Source organism: Arvicola amphibius, chromosome 2 (assembly GCF_903992535.2).
Source record: "Arvicola amphibius chromosome 2, mArvAmp1.2, whole genome shotgun sequence".
Lineage (NCBI taxonomy): Eukaryota > Metazoa > Chordata > Mammalia > Rodentia > Cricetidae > Arvicola > Arvicola amphibius.
This window is the reverse complement of record NC_052048.2, coordinates 143,134,560-143,149,033: the sequence shown is the minus strand read 5'-3', so window position 1 is coordinate 143,149,033 and position 14,474 is coordinate 143,134,560. Positions and strand designations below refer to the sequence as shown.

The window sequence follows — 14,474 nt, the reverse complement described above, 5'->3', positions numbered from 1 at the left end:
ACTTCCCATGTAGATTAGATCTATGTAAGTCTCTCTTAGTGTCCACATTGTTGCCTAAGTTCTCTGGGATTGTGATTTGTAGGCTGGCTTTCTTTGCTTTATGTTTAAAAACCACCTATGAGTGAGTACATGTGATAATTGTCTTTCTGTGTCTGGGTTACCTCACTCAAAATAATGTTTTCTAGCTCCATCCATTTTCCTGCAAAATTCAAGATGTCATTTTTTTTTCTGCTGTGTGGTACTCCATTGTGTAAATGTACCATATTTTCCTTATCCATTCTTCGGTCGAGGGGCATTTAGGTTGTTTCCAGGTTCTGGCTATGACAAACAAAGCTGCTATGAACATAGTTGAGCACATGCCCTTGTGGCACGATTGAGCATCCTTTGGATATATACCCAAAAATGGTATTACTGGGTCTTGAGGAAGGTTGTTTCCTAATTTTCTGAGAGACCGGATGGCATTTTCCTGAAGGTTGCCCTAAAATTTAATTTAGTTTTTTGATAATTTCATTCATTCATATATAATGCATTCTGGTTACTTTCTCTCCATACCAGCCCTATCATCCTCTTCCTCACCTGGCCCTTTCCACATTTATGATTTTTGGTATTATTTTGTGGCCCGGTTAGTTTAACCAGGGAAGTATATGTGAGCATTGGAGCCCAGTGGGATCACTAGTAGGTACACCACTGAAAGGCAGTGACTCTTCCTTGATAGAGCCAGAGTGATGGCATAGGCTTCCCTGGGCCTCCTTAATGTGTGCCTGGCTGTTGATGGACCCGTGCTTGCACAGACTCAGTATAGTCTTGTGTGGTTGTGCAGGTACATGATTGTGATAGCTGAGTATTGTCCTCTCCCAGAAGACCAGAAGGTGGTCTTGGGCTTTTTAAAAATTTACTTTCTAAGAGGTAGACTAGTATAATGGTCTCGAGAATCAGAAGTTTGATTCTTGGTTCTGCTAAAGAGGAGTCTATGACTTTGGATACATAGTGGTATAAACAAAGTAACTGCTTCACAGGAGGATTAGATAAGTTACTGTGTTTATTACACACAGTAGTGCACAGTGATAATTTATATCCTGACCTACTTAGTTTACTTTTAATTAAAATGACAAATGTTTCTTTTTCTTCTACAGATTTATGGTGGATTGTTTTCTGAAGATAAGTGTTGGTACAGATGCAAAGTGCTGAAAACCATCAGTGATGAGAAGGCAGGAAAGATGTGTTCATGCTTTTGGGCTTAAGGCTTTAAGTTTATTTTGGTTCCAAAACTTTTAAAAATATGTAGTTTTAAAATTATTTATTTTTGTATGTACACACATATGTATGTGAGCACAAGAGTGCCACAGTGAATAGCATTTGTGAGGCCTGAGGGCAGCCTGAGGAGTTGGTTCTCTCCTACCACCATGTGGGTCCTGAGATTGAGCTCAAGTCATCAGCTTTAGCAGCAAGCATCCTCACCTACTAAGCCATCTTGCTGGCCCTTGATTCTGAAACTTGGTGCTTATTGAATCTATTATTGCTTATTCATAGTGATAATGTCTAGTTTAATAACTTATAATTTATGAAATTTTTTTCCTGCTAATTTGAAAAATTATTTTCTTAAAACTAGATAAGATTCAGGAATATTCTTCTGAATTTAAGTTTCTGTACAACCATCAGGTTGTCTAAAATCAGGTAATATAGGGCTGGAGAGATGGTACAGTGGTTAAAAGCACTGACAGATTGTCCTGAAGATCTGGGTTCAATTTCTAGCACTCACATGATGGGCTTACAACCATCTGTAATTTCAGTTCTAGGACAGTGCCCTTGTCTGGCCTCCTTAGGCAACATGTACACACATGGTACACATATATACATGCCAACAAAATACCCATATACATAAATAGTAATAAAATAAGAAATTTTGAAAAAAGAAGTTAAAATTTGTGGGTTATTTTTGCAGATTAGTTGGCTCTTTAAGTCCTACTCTTAATGGTTAATTGTAAATAACTTTTAAAGTTCATCCTATTAACATTGATGAATAGAAAAAGAACATTTATTTGATCTTGAAGTTAGATGCATTTTGTATTTGGTGTCAAATATTATTAACAATGAAGATTGGTTTTCCACTTGTAATCCTTAAGCTAAATGTGATAAATTCTTTTGTGTCAAGCTGTTTTATTTCTTACATTGAAAGTTTGTGGAAGATTTATTTACATATTTTTATTTCATAATTTCTTATATATAAAAATCTACTTTGATAATATTCATCCTCCCCATTGTCCTGTCTTACTCTCCTCCTACTCCTGCCAACCCTATTTTTTTTCTTCTCAACAAACCCCCTCCTAAGGGAGGTGAGATTCTTCAGCAGAGTTGTTGGGGGCAGAATGTACAAGTGAGATCATGGGAACAGTTCTGCAGGCATCATTTCTTAAGTCAGTTTCTACATCTGTTTTCTAGCCCTAAAATACATTTCACAATGTATGTGTTTGGAAAATATTTTTTCTTGATAAATGCTAAGTAGAACAGTTTAATGATTTCGCTGATTGGTTTGTGTTTTAAAAATATCATTTAATATTGCCATAGATGTTTTGTCTTTGTAAAACTGAATTTTCTAATATAACCTTCCCCATAATTTGACAGTTGAAAAATATTTTGCAGTTGCCTTTTGGATTGACTACGATTTTAAATTAAGGCACAAAATGATGATTAACTTCATAATATACTTTTAAAAGTTTTTAAAAATTAAAGTATGTGTATGGGAGTTATCTCTCTGCTTGTATGTATGTGTGTTGTGCATTTGCAGTGCCCACAAAGGCCAGAAGGTGTTGGATTCCTTGGGACTGGAGTTACAGATGGTTGTGAGTCACAATGTGGGTGCCCAGAACTGAACCTGGGTCTTCTGGAAGAGCAGCCAGCGTTTTTAATTGTTTTGCCATCTCTACAACCCCAGAATAAATAAATTAAAATAGATGCAGGGCTGGAAGTAAGAGTGAATTTGGTCAGTTTCAAGATCTAGCCAGAGTGGGTTTAATTTTGTCAAATAAATTTTTTTCCTGTGGAAAAAACAGGCTTTACTGTTTTAATTTAAATTTAAGAATTTAGATTGATTTTAATATTAGCAATTAGAAAGGATCACATTATATCCTCATGTTTGTATAAAAATACCAATGGTTGGCCGGGCGGTGGTGGTGCACGCCTTTAATCCCAGCACTCGGGAGGCAGAGGCAGGCGGATCTCTGAGTTCGAGGCCAGCCTGGTCTACAAGAGCTAGTTCCAGGACAGGCTCTAGAAACTACAGGAAACCCCTGTCCCAAAAAACAAAAAAAAAAAAACAAAAAAAAAAAAAAAAAAAAAAAAAAAAAAAAAACCAATGGTTAAAAAAGACAAATGACAAATGGTACTATGGAAATTAGTTCCAAATGCAGTTTTCTTTATTTTGAGGCTGTTTATGAGGCATTAGTCATTTGAGGTAGTAACATGAATAGGTCTTGTTAACAGATTTCTAATCTAGGTTCAGTACTACTGTTTGTCTTTGAATTTTTTTTTCTAGTGTCTGGTGAGGTACATTGACTATGGAAATACTGAAATTCTAAACCGATCTGATATAGTAGAAATTCCCCTGGAGCTGCAATTTTCTAGTATTGCCAAGAAGTATAGACTTTGGGGCCTACAGATTCCTTCTGGCCAAGAAGTTACCCAGTTTGATCAGGCAAGTCACACATTTAAATACTTTTGTTAATGTATTATACTTGAAACTATATACATGAAAGCATATGTACCTTTAAATGTCATTAGTTTTTTTTTTTAATGTAAAAGCTTGTATATTTTGGTGAAAAAATATGAATCATAAAATAATTCAGGGTTACAATAAAGTTTACGGTAGAATACTTACCTCATATGATCAGACCCTGGGGTTGACTCCTGGTATTTACCAAACAGACAAATGAGCCGGGTGGTGGTGGCGGCGCATGCCTTTAATCCCATCACTCGGGAGGCAGAGGCAGGCAGATATTTCTGAGTTCGAGGCCAGCCTGGTCTGCAAGAGCTTATTCCAGGACAGTCTCCAAAGCCACAGAGAAACCCTGTCTCGAAAAAAAAAAAAAAAAGAACAAAAACAAAAAACAAACAAAAAACCAACCCAACAAACAGACAAATGAGCATAAACACATAAAAAACAATTATATATTTGTTCTCCTATTTGGTAAGTAATCATTCTTAATGATCACATAAGTGATTTTATATATAAGTGAACAAAACAAATGTAAATGGTTTCTTCTGTAAAAATTTAAAGGAATTATCTTTTATATGACAAATTCTGTTAGCATTGTTTTTGTGAAAATATTAGATTTATTTTTTGTTTTGGCAGTACTGGGATTGAATCTAGAGCACCCCTTAACGATTTTTAGCCCTGTCCATAAATATCAGTAGTTTGAATTTTTTACAAATAGTATTACAAATAGATTTATGTTTTAGGCAATGTGATGGTAGCTGGGCACAAACTAGAATAACCTGGAAAGAGTCTCAGTTAAGGAATTATCTAGATCAAATTGCTCTATGAGCGTGTATATGTGGGCCTGTTTTGATTGCTAATTAATGTGGGACAGCTCAGGCGATTGTGGGCAGTACCAATCCTTGTCTAAGGTCTCTTGAATGATGCAGTACAGGAGATAGTTACATAAGAACAAGCAGGCAGCATAGGTACATTTGTTTCTTTCTATTTTTAAGCATGATTGTGGTGTGGCTGGCTGTTTCAGTCTCTGTAACTTCCCTGTAGTGTTCAATCTAACTTGAAATTGTAAGGCCAATAAACCCTTTCCATTCTGTTTTCCTGGGAGATGCAACACAGATGTCTACTCATGCCACATAGAACTCCCATGACAGACCAAATGGAGCATGGTGCTCAGCCTGCAGGCAGCTCAACAGGTTAGAGTGTCTTTTCCAGGTGCCTCAGTTGCTCTAATCCTCCTTGAATCAGCTTGGGTGGTTTTCTAGGCAACTGTGTGTGTGTCAGAGTCTATTTTGCAGTTTTTTCTTCTGAGAGTCCTCTTTGTAGCCCAGCTTGTCTGAGTCTTTGTGGCAGCTGGTTTCATCTCAGAGACTTGGCAGCTCTGCTTCCTCTTCAGAGAGGGACTGTCTTTTATTGCTTACTCTGGCAGGGAGGGGTCCCAATGAATCAGGTCAGTTTCAGTGACAGCGTGAAGCTATTTTTTTTGTTGTTGTTGTTGTTGTTTTTTCCGAGACAGGATTTCTCTGTAGCTTTGGAGCCTGTCTTGGAACTAGCTCTTGTAGACCAGGCTAGCCTCAAACTCACAGAGATCCGTCTGCCTCGCGCCCACCCCCCTGCTGGGATTAAAGGCGTGCCCACCACCGCCCGGCATGAAGCTATTTTGAGTTGATTACTTTTCTGTTTAAGGAGTCTTCTTGTTGTATGATTGGGCATCTCTTGGGTAGATTCCCAATAGTGGAATTGCTGGGTCCTGGGGTAGGTTGATCCCGAATTTCCTGAGAAACCGCCACACTGCTTTCCAAAGTGGTTGCACAAGTTTGCATTCCCACCAGCAATGGATGAGTGTACCCCTTACCCCACAACCTCTCCAGCAAAGGTTATTATTGGTGTTTTGGATTTTAGCCAATCTGACAGGTGTAAGATGATATCTCAAAGTTGTTTTGATTTGCATTTCCCTGATAGCTAGGGAGGTTGAGCATGACCTTAAGTGTCTTTTGGCCATTCGAACTTCTTCTGTTGAGAATTCTCTGTTCAGTTCAGCGCCCCATTTTTTAATTGGGTTAATTGGCATTTTACCGTCTAGTCTCTTGAGTTCCTTATATATTTTAGAGATCAGACCTTTGTCAGTTGCAGGGTTGGTGAAGATCTTTTCCCAGTCAGTAGGCTGCCTTTGTGTCTTAGTGACAATGTCCTTTGCTTTACAGAAGCTGCTCAACTTCAGGAGGTCCCATTTATTCAATGTTGCCCTTAAAGTCTGTGCAGCTGGGGTTATGCGTAGGAAACGGTTCCCTGTGCCCATTTGTTGTAGAGTACTTCCCACTTTCTCCTCTATCAAGCTCAATGTGTTCAAATTAATATTGAGGTCTTTAATCCATTTGGACTTGAGTTTTGTGCATGGTGATAGATATGGATCTACTTTCATTCTTCTACAGGTTGACATCCAGTTATGCCAGCACCATTTGTTGAAGATGCCCTCTTTCTTCCATTGTGTACTTTTGGCTCCTTTATCAAAAATCAGGTGTTCATAGGTTTGTGGTTTAAGATCCGGGTCTTCTATACGATTCCATTGGTCAACTTCTCTGTTTTTATGCCAATACCAAGCTGTTTTCAATACTGTAGCTTTGTAATAGAGTTTGAAGTCAGGGATGGTAATGCCTCCAGAAGAACCTTTATTGTATAAGATTTTTTTTTGGCTATCCTGGGTTTCTTGTTTTTCCATATAAAGTTGATTATTGTCCTCTCAATCTCTGTGAAGAATTTTAATGGGACCTTGATTGGGATTGCATTGAATCTATAGATTGCTTTTGGTAGAATTGCCATTTTTACTATGTTGATCCTCCCAATCCACGAGCAGGGGAGATCCTTCCATTTTCTGGTATCCTCTTCAATTTCTTTCTTCAAAGACTTAAAGTTCTTGTCAAATAAATCCTTCACTTCCTTGGTTAGAGATACTCCCAGATATCTTATGCTATTTGTGGCTATTGTGAAAGGTGATACTTCTCTGATTTCCCTCTCTGCTTCCTTATCCTTTGTGTATAAAAGGGCGACTGATTTTTTGGAGTTGATCTTGTAACCTGCCACGTTACTGAAGGAGTTTATCAGCTGTAGGAGTTCTTTGGTGGAGTTTTTGGGGTCGCTTATGTATACTATCATATCATCTGCAAATAATGAAAGTTTAACTTCTTCCTTTCCAAATTGAATCCCCTTGATTCCCTTATGTTGTCTTATTGCTATTGCTAGAACTTCAAGCACTATATTGAAGAGATAAGGAGAGAGTGGACAGCCTTGTCGTGTTCCTGAATTTAGTGGGATAGCCTTGAGTTTCTCTCCGTTTAATTTGATGTTAGCTGTCGGCTTGCTGTAAATAGCTTTTATTATATTTAGGAATGACCCTTGTATCCCTAATCTCTCCAAGACCTTTATCATAAAGGGGTGTTGAATTTTGTCAAATGCTTTTTCAGCATCTAATGAGATGACCATATGGTTTTTTTCCTTCAGTTTGTTTATATGATGGATTACATTAATAGATTTTCGTATGTTGAACCAGCCCTGCATCTCTGGGATGAAGCCTACTTGATCGTAATGGATAATTTTTCTAATGTGTTCTTGGATTCGGTTTGCCAGTATTTTATTGAGAATTTTTGCGTCAGTGTTCATGAGTGAGATTGGCCTGTAATTCTCTTTCTTGGTTGAGTCTTTATGTGGTTTAGGTATCAGGGTAACTGTAGCTTCATAGAAGGAATTTGGCAGTGACTCTTGTGTTTCTATATTATGAAATACCTTAAGGAGTATAGGTATTAGGTCTTCTTGGAAGTTCTGGTAGAATTCCGCATTGAAACCATCTGGTCCTGGGCTCTTTTTGGTAGGGAGGTTTCTGATAACAGTTTCTAATTCTTCGCGACTAACAGGACGATTTAGAGCTTGCAGAATGAAATATTTCAATCAACCAAGAAAGTGTTACATAACACTCCACCACTTCCTCTAGGTCTTAAATTCTTTCAGCCCCCTCTTTTGCAATGATCACTGAGCCTTGGAGGGGTTGACTGTAGATGTCCACCTACGGCTAAGAAACAGGCTACCACATCACAGTAACAGTCACCTGAACTCGGGAGCTTCCCCAGTGGTTATGGGTTGATGCTGGTTATAGCCGTGATCGATGGGCACAAATACACATGCTTAGAAGGTGATTTAACAGGCACATCACATCCATCTAGAAAACCCACAGAAGCAGCTTCTGAATTGGGACTTAGGATCTTCCTAGCCACAGGTTTTTATTTTGGCTTGCCATATCAGACATGAACTCCGTTTTGTGGACCAGGCCTTATATCCATTTGGGAGGCTGTTGGTCTCATCCACGATTGCAGAGTCACTATCGCACAACAGGCACATCCTGCCTGACATGTTGGTATTTTAGAACAGAGGGTCCATAGCTAGCAGGAATGTTGGTGACAGCCTTCTACCAGCAGCAGACTTGGCCTGTTCTGACAATATGAAAGCCAGATAGCAGGGGTGGGAGTTTCTAGTATAGCAGTATAGTCCCAGCTTAATTCTCCATGTCCTACAATTAAAGCATACTCATATAGTATTTTTAGCACACTAGGACTTTTTTTTTTTTTGGTAGGGTTTCTCTCTAGCTTTGGGGCCTGTCCGGAACTAGCTCTGGTAGTAGACCAGGCTGGCCTTGAACTCACAGAGATCCGCCTGCCTCTGCCTCCTGGAGTTAAAGGTGTGCGCCACCACCCAGCAGCAATAGAATTTAACCATCTAGTCTTGGCCTACAACCAACAGCAGTAGCAGTAGTTTTTAATGATTTGTGGGGTCTCAGGAGCTTCCCAGGCCAGCAACTCACAGGAAGGTAGCACACTCCTGGTACTGGGGTTTTTATTTAATAGCACTAGGGTCTCTGGAGTGTCCTTTTTTATGTATGTAGGGTACTTTCTTTTTTTTTTTTTTTTTTTTTAGAATTAACCCAGCCCCAGTAGGGTTGTAAGGTAGGTAGAAGTACCATTTTATCTGGTTGTTTCTTTAGTGGCTTTCCAAATATGCAATACACTTAGGGGTTAGCATTATGTTATCTATAGAGCAATACCTTTTCCAGAAGATAAATAGGACAAGGCACTGTCCTGAACTACTGCCTCATAAGTTAGTAGGGTTACAGAGATAACCTTGGTGAAACACTCTGAATGTCTGTTGTCATTCTGTTCTCAGAAAGTGTCAGGTGATTCATAAGTTCACAGTTAAGACGATACAAAATTTGAACATAAGCAAGCTATAATACAGCATGGAAAGATTTCACCAATTTGTATCATTTGCTTCCTCCACAATTTGCTTCCTCTGCAATTCAGGGTTGGGTCTAAAGCTTGAACAGGAGGTGCTAACTTAATTAGTTCTCTGTAATCTTCACACTTTTTACACATCCTGGAGCTCCACATCTAGTAAACTCAGTGGGCCTGACCTTATCTGCTCAGACCCACTTAGGGCCAAAGGTGAATGGGGCCCTGCTGCTCCTGCTGGTTCCCAGGGTCAGAGTGGCCCTGGGTTAGCATGGTGTCTGTAGCCTCCCCAGTCAACACACCTGACTGTTGGGGGAGTTTCTGGCTGGGCAAACCATCTCCACCCCTAGTGTAACCTTTTGCTGGTGGGAAATGTATCCTCCTTAGTCTGCAGGGGGTTGGGGAGGTGGAAGTGTATGGGGGAGTGGGAGGAGTCAGGGGAGTGGTGGTGGGCAGATTACCAACCCTGGGACAGTCTTAATCATCTCCTGGATTTAATCAAGGACAGCTCTGTGAACTGCTCCTCAGGCAGAAGCTCCTTAGCATACAATGTGACTTTTTATCACATTTTTCCTCAGGTACTCCAGCTCCCCACAAATCCTGCCATATTTGTCTTTGAGAAGCCCAGACAGACCTCTTTCTTGCCTTTACCCTTTAACTATCTCCTCTCGGTTGTTCTACCTATTTCTGAACTCTCTTTACATGCTGGTCTAAGTCACTGAGATCTGCTAAAGCCCTTCCTGCTTTATAAAGGTCTTGCCCCACCAATGGACTCAGCAAAGCTGCTCAAGCCCCATACCAGTCTTGAGGTCCCTGCAGGATCAGCCTTTTCTTTAACTCCTCTATGAACATGGTTCTATCGGACTCAGTGAACTGGGTTCAAACACAGCTTCTGTTATTCCCAGTTCCCTCAATAGCATCTGTCCTCCTCTATGGTCCTCTAGTTACTGATATTTATGGGGACTTCAGACAGAGATAGCCAAGCATTCCTAATGTCTTGAGTTTTGAGTAAACAATTTATAGTATCTCACATTCTGTAATTTAAAATCCTTAACATCATTATAGCTGATGGTGGAGACTCATGCCTTTAATCCCCGAGCTTTGTCTACATGGTGAGCTTCAGGATATCCAGGGCTATTCAGAGAAACCTTGTCTTGAAAAACAAAAACAAAACTAAACCAAACCAAACCAAAAAAAAAAAAATCATTACATTTAATTGGAGCCAAGATAGTTAACACAATCTGCTAGGTTAAGAAATTATTCTAGGATATTTAATTAATATTCATTAAAACATTTATTAATATGGTTGAATACTAGCTTTACTTCTAGAAAATTTTCACAAACATTGGAATAATTTATGCCTATGGAGATAATATATTTTTATAAGTCAATAACAAGGTAAGACCCCGTTCTCCCCCCCCCCCCCCCCCCCGTATACAGATTTTAGAAAATAGAAATATGCTTGGGAGCAATGAATAGAACAAAGTAAGTGAGAAAATGTTAATGTGGATGGTTTGTTTTTCCCCCTTATCTTTCCTAGGGCAGAACATTTTTGGGGAGCTTGATTTTTGAAAAAGAAATAAAAATGAGAATTAAAGCAACCTATCAAGATGGAACAGTTATTGCTCAGGCTGAGTATGGCACTGTCGATATAGGGGAAGAAGTGGCAAAGAAAGGATTTGCAGAAAAGTGCAGACTAACCTCTGGCATTGACGTCTGTGAGGCAAAGAAACCAGATCCCAGTCAGCTGGCTCTCAGGAGCCTCAAGAACCCTATCCCCTTGTGGGGGCGCAGATCAAACCAGTCTTCCTTCAACAGGCCCAAGGGACAGTTTAATGGGAGGTTGACTCTTGATGTGAAGTATGAAACTAATGCAGGAAATCACGTGACATTTCCAAAGTAAGATGGGGTTGTCTTAGTTTTTCTTAGGGTTTCTTTTGCTGCAGTGAAACACCATGACCAAAAAGGAGGTTAGGGAGAAAAGGGCTTATTTGGCTTACACTTCCATATCGCTGTTTATTATGGAAGGAAGTCAGGACAGAAACTCAAAACGGCAGGGTCCTGGAGCTGATGCTGAAGCCATAGAGAGAGAGAGAGAGAGAGAGAGAGAGAGATGTGTTGCTTACTGATTTGCTTCCCCTGACTTGTTCAGCCTGCTTTCTTACAGGGCCACTAACCCAGGGATAGCACCACCCACAATGGGCTGGGCCTTCCCCATTGATCACTTATTGAGAAAATGCCTTACAGCTTTTTCTCCTGGACGCTTTTTCTCAACTGAGGTTCCTTCTCTGATGACTCTGGCTTGTATCAAGTTGACACAAAAGCAGCCAGGACAACTGTGGTGCTGTTTTAAAATTTTAATTGATTTCAAATTTATTGTAGTGGCCTTTATAAAACTCTGTAGACTTTTGGAATTCTTAACAGTGCCTATGACTTTGTGATTTCACATAATTTGTTTTTTTTCCCTCATCAAATACTTGTCCCGCTCTTCTTTAATATTTTCCTTAAAAACCAGTTTGAAAATAAAATTGTTCTTGAATTGTTTAAAGTTCCCTTACCAGCTTTTCATTCCAATTCTTTTGAATGTCTTTGTAAGAATAAAAATTACCCAGTATTAAAATTATTCAAGCAAAGCCCAGAACTTAAGATTTGAAGTTGGGGCTGGAGTGGAATACATACCTACTATGCATAAGGCTCTGGATGTAATCCCCATTCTCTTAAGGGAAGAAAGGTTGAATGTTTTTCCTCTGGCTTTAAGAATATTTTTCACATGGTTAAGGAATCTTTGGTGTGAAAACTTGTGGTGAGATTTAATTGCTCTGTAAGGAGTTTATTTCTTTAAAAATATTCTTTCAGCATTTTTTTTTTGTAGTGTTGTAGGTCAAACCCAAGGTCTGATGCTTGCAAGGCATTTACTTTACCAATTGAACTCCACCGTCAACCTATATTTTTAATTATTAACTGATCGAATAATTGTTTATACTTCTCATGTATGGTATGTTGGTATGTTGTTTCGATTTATCTATACCATGTAATTAAAAGATCAGAGGAGGTAGCATATCTGTCATCTCAGGTATTTATAATTCGAGCCAATTTTTAAATAATTTTTAATTACCTACTTGAGGCAGAAAGCCAGACTAGATATTCAAATATACTAATATATTATTTAAAAAATATTATTTTGTGTTTGGTGTTTTGCTTACACTCATGCCTCTGCACCACATGCATGTCTGGTGCCTTCAGAGGCCAGTAAGAGAGGGCCTGGTGTTACAGAAGGTTGTCCGGTGTTACAGAAGGTTGTGAGCTGCCATGTGGGTGCTGGTAGGGAATTGAACTAGGGTTCTCTACAAGAGCTGCCAGTGCTCTTAACCACTGAGCATCTCTCTAGGTCAGTGCTTTTCAACGTTCCTAATGGCTGTGACCCTTTACTACAGTTCTCTTGTTGTAGAGATCCCCCAGCCATAAAATTATTTTCATTGCTACTTCATAACTGTAATTTTGCTATGAATTGTAGTGTAAATACCTGATGTTTCTGACAGTCTTAGGTGACCCCATGAAAGGGTTGTTGAGTCCTCATGGGATCATGACTCACAGGTTGAGAACCTCTGTTCTTGCTCCAGTATGTTCTTTGAGCCAAGCAATAATGTCATAGCAATTTGATGGATTTTACTGGTGGTTTAGGAACTAAACAAATAAGGTGCAAGGGAGGAGAAAGTAGAAAAAAACTGACACAGAACTGTTTATTGTTTATGTTGTTCTTTGGAACTGCTAGTGTTAAAAGGAATTTAGAAAATAAGAGAGTGGAGGCATTGTTTTTGAAGTATACCCCAGTTAATAAAACTTAGTTTTCATTAAAATAATTTGTGTTTTGGTACAGATTCTCACTATGTAGCCCAGACTTCTGTCAAACTGCATGTAGGTGAAGGTAGTCTCAGGTTTTGTATGCATCAACTTTGGCCTCCTAAATTCTGGGATTTCAGGCTTGTGCTAACATGCACAGCTTAAATTAGTTTTTAATACTGAGTTAGGCAGTAGTTTTAGTGTCCACAATTAATTGTAAAATGTATTATAAAAGTCCACGATAATTTCAGTTTTTGAGTTTCAACAGCCTTAGCATATTTTTAAAAGTGAGCGAATTTGTTTTTAACAGGGAAAATTTGGCTGCTGGTGACTTTAATTTAGGCTCTAATGTCAGCTTGGCAAAAATTAAACAGGACCAGAAACTAATTGAAGAGAATGAAAAGCTTAAAACAGAGAAAGAGGTTCTTCTAGAAAATTACAAAGCATTAGAATTGAAAGTTGAACAGACTGCTCAAGAGCTCCAGGTATGTCAGTGGCTTGTGGTGAAGAAAGTTATCCTGTGAGATCTGTGCACTTCGTGCTCTCATTTGTTATTTTGTCACTCTGTCTCCATTCTCTTTTGATATTTATGTAAGAAGAATTTCTTTCTTATATTTTAGGTTAACCATGTTTATATTTCATTGGCTATTTGAAATCTAAGTATTTTTCATTTATATTTTCTCTTACGTTCTTTAATTTTATGTGTGTGTTCATTGTATGCAAGTGCATTTACATGTGTGTGGTGGAGGCCAGAGGTCGATGTAAGATGTTTTCCTCATTTCCACTGTAGTGTTTTTCAGACAAGCCTTTCACTGAACCTGGAGCATGCTGATGTGACTGGACTGACTGAACAGCAAGTCCCAGTCAGGTCCTCCTTTTTTCTGCCTCACCAGTGCTAGATTGCAGATATGTGCCACTGCTGTGCTTGGCTCCTAAATGTGAAGCTGGGGACCTAACTCAGGTCCTTATGCTTGTCAGGCAAGCACTTTACTGATGCAGCTAGCTCTACAGCCCCAAAAACCTTTTAAATTATGGACAATCTCAAAACATTCCAGAAAGAGAGATGTCATAATCCCTCTATTGCACAGCACCATTTTATTTTTACAGTCTTTGGTTATTTAGTCTTTTGTTAAATCTGTACCTCATGTAATGTTTCAAAACAAGCCCCACTAATAATATCTCATATTCTTAAGAATGTGTCTATTTCTGTGCATGGTGGTACATGTACACCTTTAATTTCAGCACTGGAGAGTCTAAGGCGGGTAGATCTTAATGAGTATGAGGCCAGCTTAGTCTATATAGCAATCTTCAGGCCAGCTATTGCTACAAAAATAATATATATCTATTGCTAATAGAAGAGGATGTTAAAGAAACTAGAGTTAAGTGTGGTAGTGCACACATTTTAATCTCAGCATCCAGGAGGCAGACACAGGTGGATCTCTTTGAGTTTGAGGTCAGCCTGGTCAGCACTGTGAGTTCTAGGCCAATCAGGGTTACATAATGAGACCCTGTTACCACCATCACCAATGCCACCACCTGTACCACTACCTCTACCTCTACCTCCTCCACTTCCTTCAAACAACTACTTCTAGGTACAGGTGTCCTGGGTTACATCCCAGCCCTCCTCAACTGAAAATCAACCAAACTATAAC

The 14,474-nt window shown here is 39.1% G+C and overlaps 1 protein-coding gene across 1 annotated transcript in view; it reads left to right on the top strand.

Annotated features, from left to right (window-relative positions):
- Stk31 (serine/threonine kinase 31) overlaps window positions 1-14,474 on the top strand; it is an 84,497-nt gene that overhangs the window by 14,371 nt on the left and 55,652 nt on the right. Inside the window, 4 exon segments of the mRNA XM_038320247.1 lie at window positions 1,134-1,208; window positions 3,533-3,691; window positions 10,523-10,881; window positions 13,133-13,307. Of these exon segments, the coding sequence (XP_038176175.1) occupies window positions 1,134-1,208; window positions 3,533-3,691; window positions 10,523-10,881; window positions 13,133-13,307 (768 nt within the window).